Source organism: Triturus cristatus, chromosome 8 (genome assembly GCF_964204655.1).
Source record: "Triturus cristatus chromosome 8, aTriCri1.1, whole genome shotgun sequence".
NCBI lineage: Eukaryota > Metazoa > Chordata > Amphibia > Caudata > Salamandridae > Triturus > Triturus cristatus.
Window position 1 is genome coordinate 1,679,024,575 of NC_140591.1, and position 14,493 is coordinate 1,679,039,067.

General features: G+C 47.5%; 1 protein-coding gene across 2 annotated transcripts in view; it reads left to right on the forward strand.

Annotated features, from left to right (window-relative positions):
• The window catches only part of LOC146808583 (uncharacterized), a 76,846-nt gene that overhangs the window by 16,173 nt on the left and 46,180 nt on the right, over positions 1-14,493 (forward strand). For both annotated transcript variants that reach the window (XM_085623603.1, XM_085623604.1), the window contains exon 3: positions 8,435-8,461. In XM_085623603.1, coding sequence (XP_085479729.1) covers positions 8,435-8,461 — 27 coding nt within the window. The remainder of the gene's footprint in view (positions 1-8,434; positions 8,462-14,493) is intronic.

A 14,493-nucleotide genomic window follows, 5' to 3' on the forward strand; every position in this document is an offset into this window, starting at 1 on the left:
GTGTTCAAGGGTATCCAAAGGTTGACCACCCAGAGCAGTGTTCATGGGTATCCAAAGGTGGACCACCCAGAGCAGTGTTCATGGGTATCCAAAGGTGGAAGACCCAGAGCAGTGTTCAAGGGTATCCAAAGGTGGACCACCCACAGCAGTGTTCATGGGCACCCAAATGTGAGCGCCTAGAGCAGTGTTCATGGGTGCCCAAATTTGGACCAGCCAGAGCCGTATTCATGGGTACCCAAAGGTTGACCACCCAGCGCAGTGTTCATGGGTACCCAAAAGTGGACCACCCAGAGCAGTGGTCATGGGTACCCAAAGGTGCACCACCCAGAGCAGTGGTCATGGGTACCCAAAAGTGAGCGCCTAGAGCAGTATTTGTGGGTGCCCAAAGGTGGACCACCCAGAGTAGTGTTCACGGGTGTCCAAAGGTGTAGACAAAGTTATGCATCTAGCATGTGGATCAGAAATTGCCACTACCTGCCAGCAGCCATGCTAGGTGCTGGATTGACGGTTCAGTATGATTGAAAGATATTGATAGTAATTGGACGCATGAAAACAGGGCACGGAGTGCTGATTAGTGGAGTATAGATGGCAACAGGATGACGTCCCTGGATTAGATTATCAAAAATCATTTGCACTGGGATGAGTACACGGGTGAGGCAAAAACACTAGGGTTCAGGTCACACAGGTCAGGAATGAATGTGTATGTAGCACAGGTATAAAATTGATGCTCTATCATTTTTTATATTGGCTAGTGGTATTAATCGATCTTTTTGAGATACAACGTTAATCGATTGACAGAAAATATGCATAACAAATGAATTCGAGGTTATGATCTATAATTGATAATTGAAGAGTGCAGAAAAAAATGAGCCAGAGGGAAATTGATTGCAAAGGGGCAACCAATGGAGTGTCCAGGGCAAACCCTGCTTCTAAAAAAGAACCTTTTATTTGGGTTTTGCATTTTTGTTTTCATTATGTTTTCTCTAAACTGGCAAACAGCCTTAACCCAACTGGATCCGACTTTTTCACACTGCATCATGCAATAAAGCGCAAACCCACCGAGCCATGGAGGAGTGACATGATCCTGTGGGAACAGGTCGCGCACTCTGAACCTCCACTGCAGGGGGGGCGGGGATATCTGGGTCTTGTTCTGGTGATTCGGCTCTGATCTGGCGCATCCTTCCGCCTATCTTGCTTCAGATGCCTTCACATTGTGGAGGCTCCAAATAAGTATAGTCCTCTGGGCCCCGCATATTTCAACGTCACACAGTTTGCAAATTATTATCCTCCGATCACATTTTTATTTTTCCTAGGAAGTGAACTAAGCCTTCACAAAGTTGTTTTTCTCAGTAAGCAGCTTTCTGCCCAGTTCGGATGAATTCATCTTTTTGTCTACCCTATAAGGGGGCAGCACTCTCCTCCAAATGTGGCCCCCCTGTCGTCTCCCCTCTCTCATCTGCAGATTGAGTGTTCCCTGATATTCACCTTCAGCCATCTTCTTCCAGTGAACCAATTATCAACGGTGGTCTCTTTTTATGGAATGATAGGTAATCTCCACAATGCCTCTTTCCCTGCCTCCTGGTCGTCCGCTCCAGGACCGAGATGGGAAGTGCAGTGGGGCGGTTTCAACTCCATGGAGCACTTGCTTGGGGCTGAGGCTTCAAGCATTCTTGGAAACAGGAGACTCCGATCTGCCCTCAAGTCTTCCTGTCTTCACCTTAAGACAAAGGACTCAACATGGTTCCATGATCTCCACCTTCAGCCATCTTCTTCCAGTGAACCAATTATCAAGGGTGGTCTCTTTTTATGGAATGATAGGTAATCTCCACAATGCCTCTTTCCCTGCCTCCTGGTCGTCCGCTCCAGGACCGAGATGGGAAGTGCAGTGGGGCGGTTTCAACTCCATGGAGCACTTGCTTGGGGCTGAGGCTTCAAGCATTCTTGGAAACAGGAGACTCCAATCTGCCCTCAAGTCTTCCTGTCTTCACCTTAAGACAAAGGACTCAACATGGTTCCATGAGCTCCACCTTCAGCCATCTTCTTCCAGTGAACCAATTATCAAGGGTGGTCTCTTTTTATGGAATGATAGATAATCTCCACAATGCCTCTTTCCCTGCCTCTTGGTCGTCCGCTTCAGGACCGAGACGGGAAGTGCAGTGGGGCGGTTTCAACTCCATGGAGCACTTGCTTGGGGCTGAGGCTTCAAGCATTCTTGGAAACAGGAGACTCCGAGCTGCCATCAAGTCTTCCTGTCCTCACCTTAAGACAAAGGACTCAACATGGTTCCATGATCTCCACCTTCAGCCATCTTCTTCCAATGAAACAATTATCAAAGGTGGTCTCTTTTTATGGAATGATAGGTAATCTCCACAATGCCTCTTTCCCTGCCTCCTGGTCGTCCGCTTCAGGACCGAGACGGGAAGTGCAGTGGGGCGGTTTCAACTCCATGGAGCACTTGCTTGGGGCTGAGGCTTCAAGCATTCTTGGAAACAGGAGACTCCGAGCTGCCCTCAAGTCTTCCTGTCTTCACCTTAAGACAAAGGACTAAACATGGTTCCATGATCTCCACCTTCAGCCATCTTCTTCCTTTTTTTTTTTTTTTAATATATATTTATTGCAACCGTAGGCATTACATTGAAATTCCATCCAATTGTAAAATCATACAACATAAATCATACATCATTAGTAATGATCACGAATCAGAAATTGTAAAACAGAATATCGAAGGATTCAAGAGAGTGATTCATTAAATATTCAGTAAACATAGTTCAAGAGGGTTACCGCTGGTTCATTTATACAGATCTATTATTGTTGGTCCAGATCTCAATTGGTTTCCATATCTTGTTACCCAAGGCCCTAGCCGCCTTTCCTTTGCAAGCAAAAATTGCACTTTCTTGATTGTACATGCCCAACAACCGACCTAGCCATACCTGAAAGGAAGGGGCATCGATATCCTTCCAGCGAGCTGTAAGGATTATCCTATAGACCGCCGTACCCAAGAAAAGACATGTTTCTTCCTCCTTAGTGTGTTTCAGTGTATTATCATAGCCCAAGATGTATAGTGTGGGAGATTCAGCTATCGAGTGCCCAAAGACTTCCTGCCAGAAGCTTGCTATCATACCTCTCAACACAATAAGTTTGTCGCACTCATAAAGCATATGCAGTAGATGTGCTCCGATTTTACCACATCTTGGACATTCAGAGGTTGCTCTCTTCCCCCAAGAGTGAAGTTTGGCAGGTGTAAAGTACAGACCAAATATGGTCTTATAGAGCTGAGCTTTCATATTAGAAGCAACAAACACCTTCATTGCAAGAGCCAGAGACATATAAATATCCACATTGGGGTTATTTAATTTGTTTGACCACCTCTCTTCCCTATATTCAAGATCATCCCGTTGGCTTTCAATTAGAATATCATATATAGTCCCAATCCTGGTCGTGCATATGGCCATACGATCCAATAAAGGAATATTATCCAGGGAATACTCAGCTCTTTTTAAGTTCAAGATCGTGTTGGTCTGAATAAATTTAAATATCCCATTATCTGGGATTGAGAATTTACTCTGTAGGGTTTGAAATCTATTCCCATTCCTAGGCAATAAAAAATCACCTATCGTTAATACTCCCGAGTATTCCCATCTTCTAGATATTTTATCATACATTTCTACTGGTAGTATTGTAGAGTGCCATAGCGAGGTATATTTATTGTATTTAGGAATATTTAGATGTCTCATAGCTTTCCTCCAGATTGCCCAGGCACTGGATAATATCTTGAACTTAACTTTCTTGTAATATGAGGGTTCCAGTTGCTTTGCCAAGAGGCCATTAGCCTTATCCCCAATAACCAATTCGTAAATAGAAGGTATATACTTATCCCTTACAACTTCTTCAGGTATTTTAACAAAGAATAATACAGTCATCTGTTGAATCATGGTTGCCCACAGGTAAAATCCCAGATTGGGGATTGACAAACCCCCTCTTATAGCTGGCAGAGAGAGGTATCGGATAGATCTCCTTATCTTTCCGTAACCCCAAACGAACTTAACCATCTGGGATTCCAGGGCCTTAATAATTTTATCATCCACTAACAGTGGAATCGCACGGAACAGATATAAGACCCTGGGTAAAATGTTCATTTTAAGGAAATTCCCTCTTCCAATAATTGAGAGATGCAATCCATCTACCCTTTTAAGATCGTTCTTAATTTTTTGAAGTAGAGGATCGTAGTTTATTTTAATAATTTCCTCAATCTTGGGGGATATGCGAACTCCCAGATATACTGCACTTTCGACCCTTCTTGTATCTAGAAATTGAGTATTGTGGGTGCATAAAACCATTGTTTTATCTCGATTTAGAGAGTATCCAGAGATCCGACCAAAGAGTTGTGTAATTCGTTCTATTTCATGGATTGCATCAGTGGGATGAGATGTTATTACTGCCACGTCATCTGCATAGGCTAGAATTTTGGTGTCGAATGAACCTATTGTAACCGGTTTAATTGTTGCTGCCATAGCAAGTTTTAGAATTAGGGGATTTATATATAGGGCAAAGAGAATCGGGGAGCATGGGCAGCCCTGCCGAGTTCCGCGAGATATATCAAAAAGGCTAGATTCCAGACCCATAGCAAGAACCCTCGCCTTAGGTGTGGAGTACATAGCCTTGATAGACTTCAAAAAGCGCGGACCGATGTTATTTTGCTCAAGAACCGCCCACAAGAACTCCCACGACACCCTATCAAAAGCTTTTTCAGCATCCAGAAGGATCATCGACATCTGATCCCCCCGACCCCCACGGCGTCAAACAGAGCAATAGCACGACGGGTATGATCCGTGGTACCCTTGCCCGGGATGAATCCGTGCTGCCACGGGGAGACCAGACGCTCGACGATCCCCCTGAGACGATTAGCTAGAATCTTGGAATAGAGCTTCGAGTCAGAATTTATAAGAGATATTGGACGGTACGATGAAGTTAGGTCAGAAGGCTTATCTTTCTTTAGAAAGATCACTATATTCGTTTCCATCCAAGATCTTGGAGGAGGGCCACGGGCTTGAATACCTATAAAAATATCAAGTAATAAAGGTGTTATAATATTACCCAAAGTTTTATACAGCTCCAACGGTATCTTGTCCGGGCCAGCCGCTTTACCTGAAGAAAGCTCTGTAAGAGCCGTTTGTACCTCCAACTGTGTTATATCTCTTTCTAGGTCTTGTCTAGAAATGGTCCCAATTCCAGAATTAGTATCCTGCTCAGTTGCCCACCTGGCAAGTTCATCTCTGATTATAACCGGTTCTAAAGGGTCCTCATTTTGATATAGCTTTTGATAATATTTTCTAAAGACCTCCACGATAGTCTCGGGTGTTGTATATTCTCGACCATTAGCCTTAATGTTAGTGATTAAACTAAGGGATTGTTTTTGGCGAGTGCGGAGCGCCAGTTGTCTACCGACTTTCTCACCTGCCTCATAGATCTTATTTCGGTGAGATTGATAGATCTCGGCCGCTCTCTGAGATAACCTACTATTTATCTTCATTTTCAAAATCAACATCTTTCTGAGAGTTGGCCCTCCATCACCACCTTGCATTATTATATCAGTGTGCTTCTCCTCTATGCCAGCTAGTTCCAAAAGTTGCAATTCGTAGGCCCTGGCGAGTTCCTTCCTCTGTCTGGCCACGAAGCTTATTGTTTCCCCACGAAGTGAAGCCTTGAAACAATCCCAGACCATATCTCGAGAGGCACTATAGCGATTACAATCAATAAATCCCTGTGCCCATAACCTGATATATTCTATATACTCGTTGTTAACTAAGAGTTTTCTATCAAAGGACCAGCTTGACCGAGGTCTAAAAAAATTATCAATACTAACTGTGAGTACTAACGGATTGTGGTCCAAGATAGTCTTTGGTAGTTTATTTATTTGTGTCTTGTTGACAAAGTTAGTAGTCGTCCAGATGTAATCAATACGCACATATTTATTGTGCGGGTAGGAGAAATACGTATATCCCGGATCATGATAATTTTTTGTATCCCAAACATCCGCCAAACCCAGGCTTTCTTTAAGTTGTGTGATGGCTCTGTATACCTTTGGTTTGCGACCAATATATTTGGATTGATCTTGATTATGTGCTTGCCCTTTTTGCTTCAGTGATATGTTAAAATCCCCACAGAATATTAATGTATGCAGCCATGATGCTAACTCCATCTCAAGATCGATAAAAATAGAGGGGTCGTCCAAATTAGAAGCATAAACTGAACATATAGTAATCCCAATTTTGAGATCGGCAATCGCCCACCTACCCAAAGGATCAGCTGCCTTCCGTGTAGGCTGTCCCAAAAAGGATTTAGCCAAAATGGCTACACCCCGTGTTTAAGCGTTGTGGGTGGTACTCACCAATAAATTATACCCGGGGATTCTCAGTACATCTCTTTCTGCCCATGGTATATGAGTCTCTTGGAGACATAATATATCAAAAGAGTTTTGAATAATCATTCCAAACATTTGATCCCTCTTTCCCCTGTCATTAAGTCCTGCTATATTCCAGGAGCACAGCTTTAGCCTAGCCATATTCTACTGTATTTCTTCTTGACTCGGATTCAACCCCGTGATCAGACTCAGACTCATTATCAGTCTCAGTATCAGTCTCGTGAATTCCTTCTCCTTTGCCATTATCAGTTCTACTTACATTCCCAGCCTTGCGGTTGCCATTTTTATATGCTTTCTTCCCCCTATCCTTCCTCCTACCCCTGACCCCCCCCGGATCCACCCCACCCCCCTCCCAAGCCCCCCATATTTGAGGCAATTAGACTCCTTTAGAGTCTGTAGCAATGGACGTGCAGTCCCTGACCGATGCTCCAATGTCTCCTCACATGTATTTGTTTAATTTTAATTCCATTAATCATTATACTTTATTTTTTCCCCTTTTTTTTTTTTTTTCCCACCCCCTCTTTCTTCCACCTTTTTCTTTTTTGATTCTCTCATTTTATATAGGAAAGAAGAAAAAGATCCCTAAAGGCTGTCTAGGTACTCCTTGGCCTTGATTTCAGAGGTAAAAATTTTTGTCTGATCCCCATTAATAACCTTTAGACAAGCTGGGTTGTTCAAAAAAACCCGAAGCTTCTTGTCTTGGAGCGGTTTAATGAGTTGGAGTTAACGCCACCTCCGTTCAACCGTTGCGTGACAGAAGTCAGGGCGCACAAAGTAGGTTATAGGCCCGCTAGTTTTTTTTGCCTCAGGTCTCGCTTTTTCCCAGACTGCCTGTCTTAAGAGAAATTTCCCGAAATATACCAAGATAGCCCTTGGATATTCTCCTGATTTAGGTATCTTTTTCAACGTCAAGGGCACGCGATGTGCCCGCTGGACCTCCACCTCCCAATTCCACGATGATAGTTCTGGGAGAGAGTCTTGAAATACTTTAATCATAAAAGAGCGAGCATCCCCCCCTTCTGCTCCTTCAGGAATACCCAAAACACGCAGATTGCTTAGTCGCATCCGATTTTCCATGTCCTCGAGCTTCCACATCATATCAGAAAGTTCTTTTTCATGCGTGTCAATCTTTTCACGGTTTAAGACTGCCTCTGACTCGTTCACCAGCACTCTAGATTCCATTTCAGTCATTCTGTCATTGAAAGAGCCAATTTTTCTTGATAGTTTACGAACCACCCCCTGCACCTTACGTAGCTCCCCTGTCGTCTCCCCTCTCTCATCTGCAGATTGAGTGGTTCCCTGATATCCACCTTCAGCCATCTTCTTCCAGTGAACCAATTATCAAGGGTGGTCTCTTTTTATGGAATGATAGATAATCTCCACAATGCCTCTTTCCCTGCCTCTTGGTCGTCCGCTTCAGGACCGAGACGGGAAGTGCAGTGGGGCGGTTTCAACTCCATGGAGCACTTGCTTGGGGCTGAGGCTTCAAGCATTCTTGGAAACAGGAGACTCCGAGCTGCCATCAAGTCTTCCTGTCTTCACCTTAAGACAAAGGACTAAACATGGTTCCATGATGTGCATGGCCTGCGAGCCCAGTGGCTACAGCGGGGGGGGGAGGGGGAGTGTAGTTAGTCTTCTATCTGCTGGGGGTATGGCTTGCTACCATGAGCAGGGGCAGACATCCTTGGTGAATGGATCGAACTCACACCGCCTCCATTTTGAACGATTTGGACTCTTGGAACTGCTTGCAGTGCTGCAGCATTTAGGAACCAGAAGGAATGCGAAAAACGGGTTTACTGGGATCACCCCGAGTTTTCAACGAGCGCTGAGAGAGTGCGTGCTCCAGGGGAAGAGAGGGAATTGGTACTCCTGAAAACTGACTGCTCTGAAGTATCGAAAGTGAAACCAAATTGTCATTTATATTGTGTATTAACTGAAAATAAATAATCATGAACAAAGATGTCCAGCGAGAAATGCATATTTTCAATGTTCCTTTCTTTCGCTTCTTTTTAGGAAATAATAACCATGGACACGGAGGAGGTGAGTTGGAACAATGCAATGCCCCCCCCCATGGTCACCACATGAAGAGCCCCCCCCCCACAACACTCCAAGGAAAGTCACCTGTAGAGTCTTGCTCATGAGATTGGGGTTCAACAGATCCTGCTCCCATCAGGCTCGCCAGTAGCACAAACCACAGTTACCCCCATGAAATACAGAAGCAGCCAACCTCAAGTGAAGCAGCGCGTTACCGTGCTGGATGGACGTTTCGTGATGTTACGGTTATGCTCTCCACAATTCCTAAACCCAAATTATCAAAACTATCACCCAACGCAGCGCAGCACCCAACGTTGCTGCGTTGCGTCAGAGGGAGAGGAGACGAAAGCACCATACCTCCAAAGATGTTGCACTATTCTGATCTCCCACTAGTTCTGGTGCATAATCAGACTGCTGAACACCATGCACACACCTGTGCACCATGGCGCAAAGGTTTCTGCGTGAGTCTGACATAGGTTTTGTAATGGGAGGGAGAAACTTTTGAACTTCTCCCACTTTGGATGTGTGCTGTACAGTACTGCACACATGCAAAGATGGAAAAGTTGGGAGGAATAAAAGTATTTCCCCCCTAAACACCTGCTTTGACATGGCATTTACTTTTGGTGCAGTACCCTGTCTGCCATTTTTATTGGCTAGGGTTGTGCATCAAAGACCATGGGTGGTGGCATGGGAAAGCCATGCATCACCCATGGCAGAGCGCCTGGATGCTGGGTACTGCAAAGCAGCGCCTTTGACTGCTTTCAGCTACTTTCAATATGAACACATATGCTTCTGTCAGAATCCTTATGAAACATTTAAACATTTGTGAAGATAATATTATTGCAATCTCTCAATTGTTCAAATCGATTACATTAAATGTAAATATAAAGACCACCACACTCGATGTTAGTTTTGTTTAATTCATTAAACACGGGCTCTCCCCATCAGTAGATACTCTTAGACTAGCAGCCTTCACCCGCGAGCGAATGTGACGGAACACGGGGTCTCCCCATCAGGAGATACTCTTAGACTAGCAGCCTTCACCTGCGAGTGATACTGACTGAACACAGGATCTCCCCATCAGGAGATACCCTTAGACTAGCAGCCTCACCCACGAGCGATCCTGACTGAACACACTGTCTCGCACCAGTAGATGCTCTTATACTAGCAGCCTTCACCCACGAGCGATACTGACTGAACACGGGGTCTCCCCATCAGTAGATAGTCTTAGACTAGCAGCCTTCACCCGCGAGCGATACTGACTGAACACGGGGTCTCCCCATCAGTAGATACTCTTAGACTAGCAGCCTTCACCCGCGAGCGATACTGACTGAACACGGGGTCTCCTCATCAGTAGATACTCTTAGACTAGCAGCCTTCACCCACGAGCGATCCTGACTGAACACGGGCCTCCCCATCAGGAGATACTCTTAGAATAGCAGCCTTCACCCGCGAGCGATCCTGACTGAACAAGGGGTCTCCCCATCAGTAGATACTCTTAGACTAGCAGCCTTCACCCGGGAGCGATACTGACTGAACACGGGCCTCCCCATCAGGAGATACTCTTAGAATAGCAGCCTTCACCCGCGAGCGATCCTGACTGAACAAGGGATCTCCCCATCAGGAGATATTCTTAGACTAGCAGCCTTCACCCGCGAGCGATCCTGACTGAACACAGTGTCTCACACCAGTAGATACTCTTAGACTAGCAGCCTTCACCCGCGAGCGATACTGACTGAACACGGGCCTCCCCATCAGGAGATACTCTTAGAATAGCAGCCTTCACCCGCGAGCGATCGTGATTGAACAAGGGGTCTCCCCATCAGTAGATACTCTTAGACTAGCAGCCTTCACCCGCGAGCGATACTGACTGAACACGGGCCTCCCCATCAGGAGATACTCTTAGAATAGCAGCCTTCACCCGCGAGCGATCCTGACTGAACAAGGGGTCTCCCCATCAGTAGATATTCTTAGACTATCAGCCTTCACCCGCGAGCGATCCTGACTGAACACAGTGTCTCACACCAGTAGATACTCTTAGACTAGCATCCTTCACCCACAAGCGATTCTGACTGAACACGGGGTCTCCCCATCAGTAGATATTCTTAGACTAGCAGCCTTCACCCGCGAGCGATCCTGACTGAACACAGTGTCTCACACCAGTAGATACTCTTAGACTAGCAGCCTTCACCAACAAGCGATTCTGACTGAACACGGGGTCTCCCCATCAGTAGATATTCTTAGACTAGCAGCCTTCACCCGCGAGCAATCCTGACTGAGCAGAGGTTCTCCCCCTCAGCAGATACTCTTATACTAGCAGCCTTTACCCGCGAGCGATACTGACTGAACACGGGGTCTCCCCATCAGTAGATACTCTTAGCCTAGCAGCCTTCACCCACAAGCTATACTGACTAAACAAGGGGTCTCCCCATCAGTAGATACTCTTAGACTATCAGCCTTCACCCGCGAGCGATCCTGACTGAACACGGGGTCTCCCCCTCAGTAAATTCTCTTAGACTAGCAGCCTTCACCCACACACGATACTGACTGAACACGGGGTCTCCCCCTCAGTAGATACTCTTAGACTAGCAGCCTGCACCCGCAAGCGATCCTGACTGAACACGGGGCCTCCCCATCAGGAGATACTCTTAGACTAGCAGCCTTCACCCACGAGCGATACTGACTGAACACGGGCCTCCCCATCAGGAGATACTCTTAGAATAGCAGCCTTCACCCGCGAGCGATCCTGACTGAACAAGGGGTCTCCCCATCAGTAGATATTCTTAGACTAGCAGCCTTCACCCGCGAGCGATCCTGACTGAACACAGTGTCTCACACCAGTAGATACTCTTAGACTAGCAGCCTTCACCCACAAGTGATTCTGACTGAACACGGGGTCTCCCCATCAGTAGATATTCTTAGACGAGCAGCCTTCACCCGCGAGCGATCCTGACTGAACACAGTGTCTCACACCAGTAGATACTCTTAGACTAGCAGCCTTCACCAACAAGCGATTCTGACTGAACACGGGGTCTCCCCATCAGAAGATATTCTTAGACTAGCAGCCTTCACCCGCGAGCGATCCTGACTGAGCAGAGGTTCTCCCCCTCAGCAGATACTCTTATACTAGCAGCCTTTACTCGCGAGCGATACTGACTGAACACGGGGTCTCCCCATCAGTAGATACTCTTAGCCTAGCAGCCTTCACCCACAAGCTATACTGACTAAACAAGGGGTCTCCCCATCAGTAGATACTCTTAGACTATCAGCCTTCACCCGCGAGCGATCCTGACTGAACACGGGGCCTCCCCATCAGTAGATACTCTTAGCCTAGCAGCCTTCACCCACAAGCTATACTGACTAAACAAGGGGTCTCCCCATCAGTAGATACTCTTAGACTATCAGCCTTCACCCGCAAGCGATACAGACTGAACACGGGGTCTCCCCCTCAGTAAATTCTCTTAGAGTAGCAGCCTTCACCCACACGCGATACTGACTGAACACGGGGTCTCCCCCTCAGTAGATACTCTTAGACTAGCAGCCTGCACCCGCAAGCGATCCTGACTGAACACGGGGTCTTCCCATCAGGAGATACTCTTAGACTAGCAGCCTTCACCCGCGAGCGATACTGACTGAACACGGGTCTCCCCATCAGGAGATACTCTTAGACTAGCAGCCTTCACCCGCGAGCGATCCTGACTGAGCAGAGGTTCTCCCCCTCAGCAGATACTCTTATACTAGCAGCCTTTACCCCCGAGCGATACTGACTGAACACGGGGTCTCCCCATCAGTAGATACTCTTAGCCTAGCAGCCTTCACCCACAAGCTATACTAACTAAACAAGAGGTCTCCCCATCAGTAGATACTCTTAGACTAGCAGCCTGCACCCGCAAGCGATCCTGACTGAACACGGGCCTCCCCATCAGGAGATACTCTTGACTAGCAGCCTGCACCCGCAAGCGATCCTGACTGAACACGGGCCTCCCCATCAGGAGATACTCTTAGACTAGCAGCCTTCACCCACGAGCGATACTGACTGAACACGGGGTCTCCCCCTCAGTAGATACTCTTAGACTAGCAGCCTGCACCCGCAAGCGATCCTGACTGAACACGGGGTCTCCCCATCAGGAGATACTCTTAGACTAGCAGCCGTCACCCGCGAGCGATACTGACTGAACACGGGCCTCCCCATCAGGAGATACTCTTAGAATAGCAGCCTTCACCCGCGAGCGATACTGACTGAACACAGGCCTCCCCATCAGTAGATACTCTTAGACTAGCAGCCTTCACCCACAAGCGATTCTGACTGAACACGGGGTCTCCACATCAGTAAATATTCTTAGACTAGCAGCCTTCACCCGCAAGCGATCCTGACTGAAGCCGGGGTCTCCCCATCAGTAAATATTCTTAGACTAGCAGCCTTCACCCGCGAGCGATACTGACTGAACACGGGCTCTCCCCCTCAGTAGATACTCTTAGACTAGCAGCCTGCACCCGCAAGCGATCCTGACTGAACACGGGGTCTCCGCATCAGTAGATACTCTTAGAATAGAAGCCTTCACCCGCGAGCGATACTGACTGAACATGGGGTCTCCCCCTCAGTAAATATTCTTAGACTAGCAGCCTTCACCCGCGAGCGATACTGACTGAACACGGGGTCTCCCCCTCAGTAGATACTCTTAGACTAGCAGCCTTCACCCGCGAGCGATACTGACTGAACACGGGCCTCCCCATCAGGAGATACTCTAAGACTAGCAGCCTTCACCCGCGAGCGATCCTGACTGAACACGGGCCTCCCCATCAGGAGATACTCTTAGACTAGCAGCCTTCACCCGCGAGCGATCCTGACTGAACACAGTGTCTCGCACCAGTAGATACTCTTAGACTAGCAGCCTTCACCCACGAGCGATCCTGACTGAGCAGAGGTTCTCCCCCTCAGCAGATACTCTTATACTAGCAGCCTTTACCCGCGAGCGATACTGACTGAACACGGGGTCTCCCCCTCAGTAAATACTCTTAGACTAGCAGCCTTCACCCACACGCGATACTGACTGAACACGGGGTCTCCCCCTCAGTAGATACTCTTAGACTAGCAGCCTTCACCCACAAGCTATACTGACTCAACAAGGGGTCTCCCCATCAGTAGATACTCTTAGCCTAGCAGCCTTCACCCACAAGCTATACTGACTCAACAAGGGGTCTCCCCATCAGTAGATACTCTTAGGCTATCAGCCTTCACCCACGAGAGATCCTGACTGAACACGGGGTCTCCCCCTCAGTAGATACTCTTAGACTAGCAGCCTTCACCCGCGAGCGATCCTGACTGAACACGGGGTCTCCCCCTCAGTAGATACTCTTAGACTAGCAGCCTGCACCCGCAAGCGATCCTGACTGAACACGGGCCTCCCCATCAGGAGATACTCTTAGAATAGCAGCCTTCACCCGCGAGCGATACTGACTGAACACGGGGTCTCCCCCTCAGTAGATACTCTTAGACTAGCAGCCTTCACCCGTGAGCGATACTGACTGAACACGGGGTCTCCCCCTCAGTAGATACTCTTAGACTAGCAGCCTTCACCCACAAGCGATTCTGACTGAGCAGAGGTTCTCCCCCTCAGCAGATACTCTTATACTAGCAGCCTTCACCCGCGAGCGATCCTGACTGAACACAGTGTCTCGCACCAGTAGATACTCTTAGACTAGCAGCCTTCACCCACAAGTGATACTGACTCAACACGGGGTCTCCCCATCAGTAGATACTCTTAGACTAGCAGCCTTCACCCGCGAGCGATACTGACTGAACACGGGGCCTCCCCATCAGTAGATACTCTTAGACTAGCAGCCTTCACCCGCGAGCGATACTGACTGAACACGGGCCTCCCCATCACGAGATACTCTTATAATAGCAGCCTTCACCCGCGAGCGATACTGACTGAACACGGGTCTCCCCATCAGTAGATACTCTTAGACTAGCAGCCTTCACCTGCGAGCGATACTGACTGAACACGGGGTCTCCCCATCAGGAGATACTCTTACAA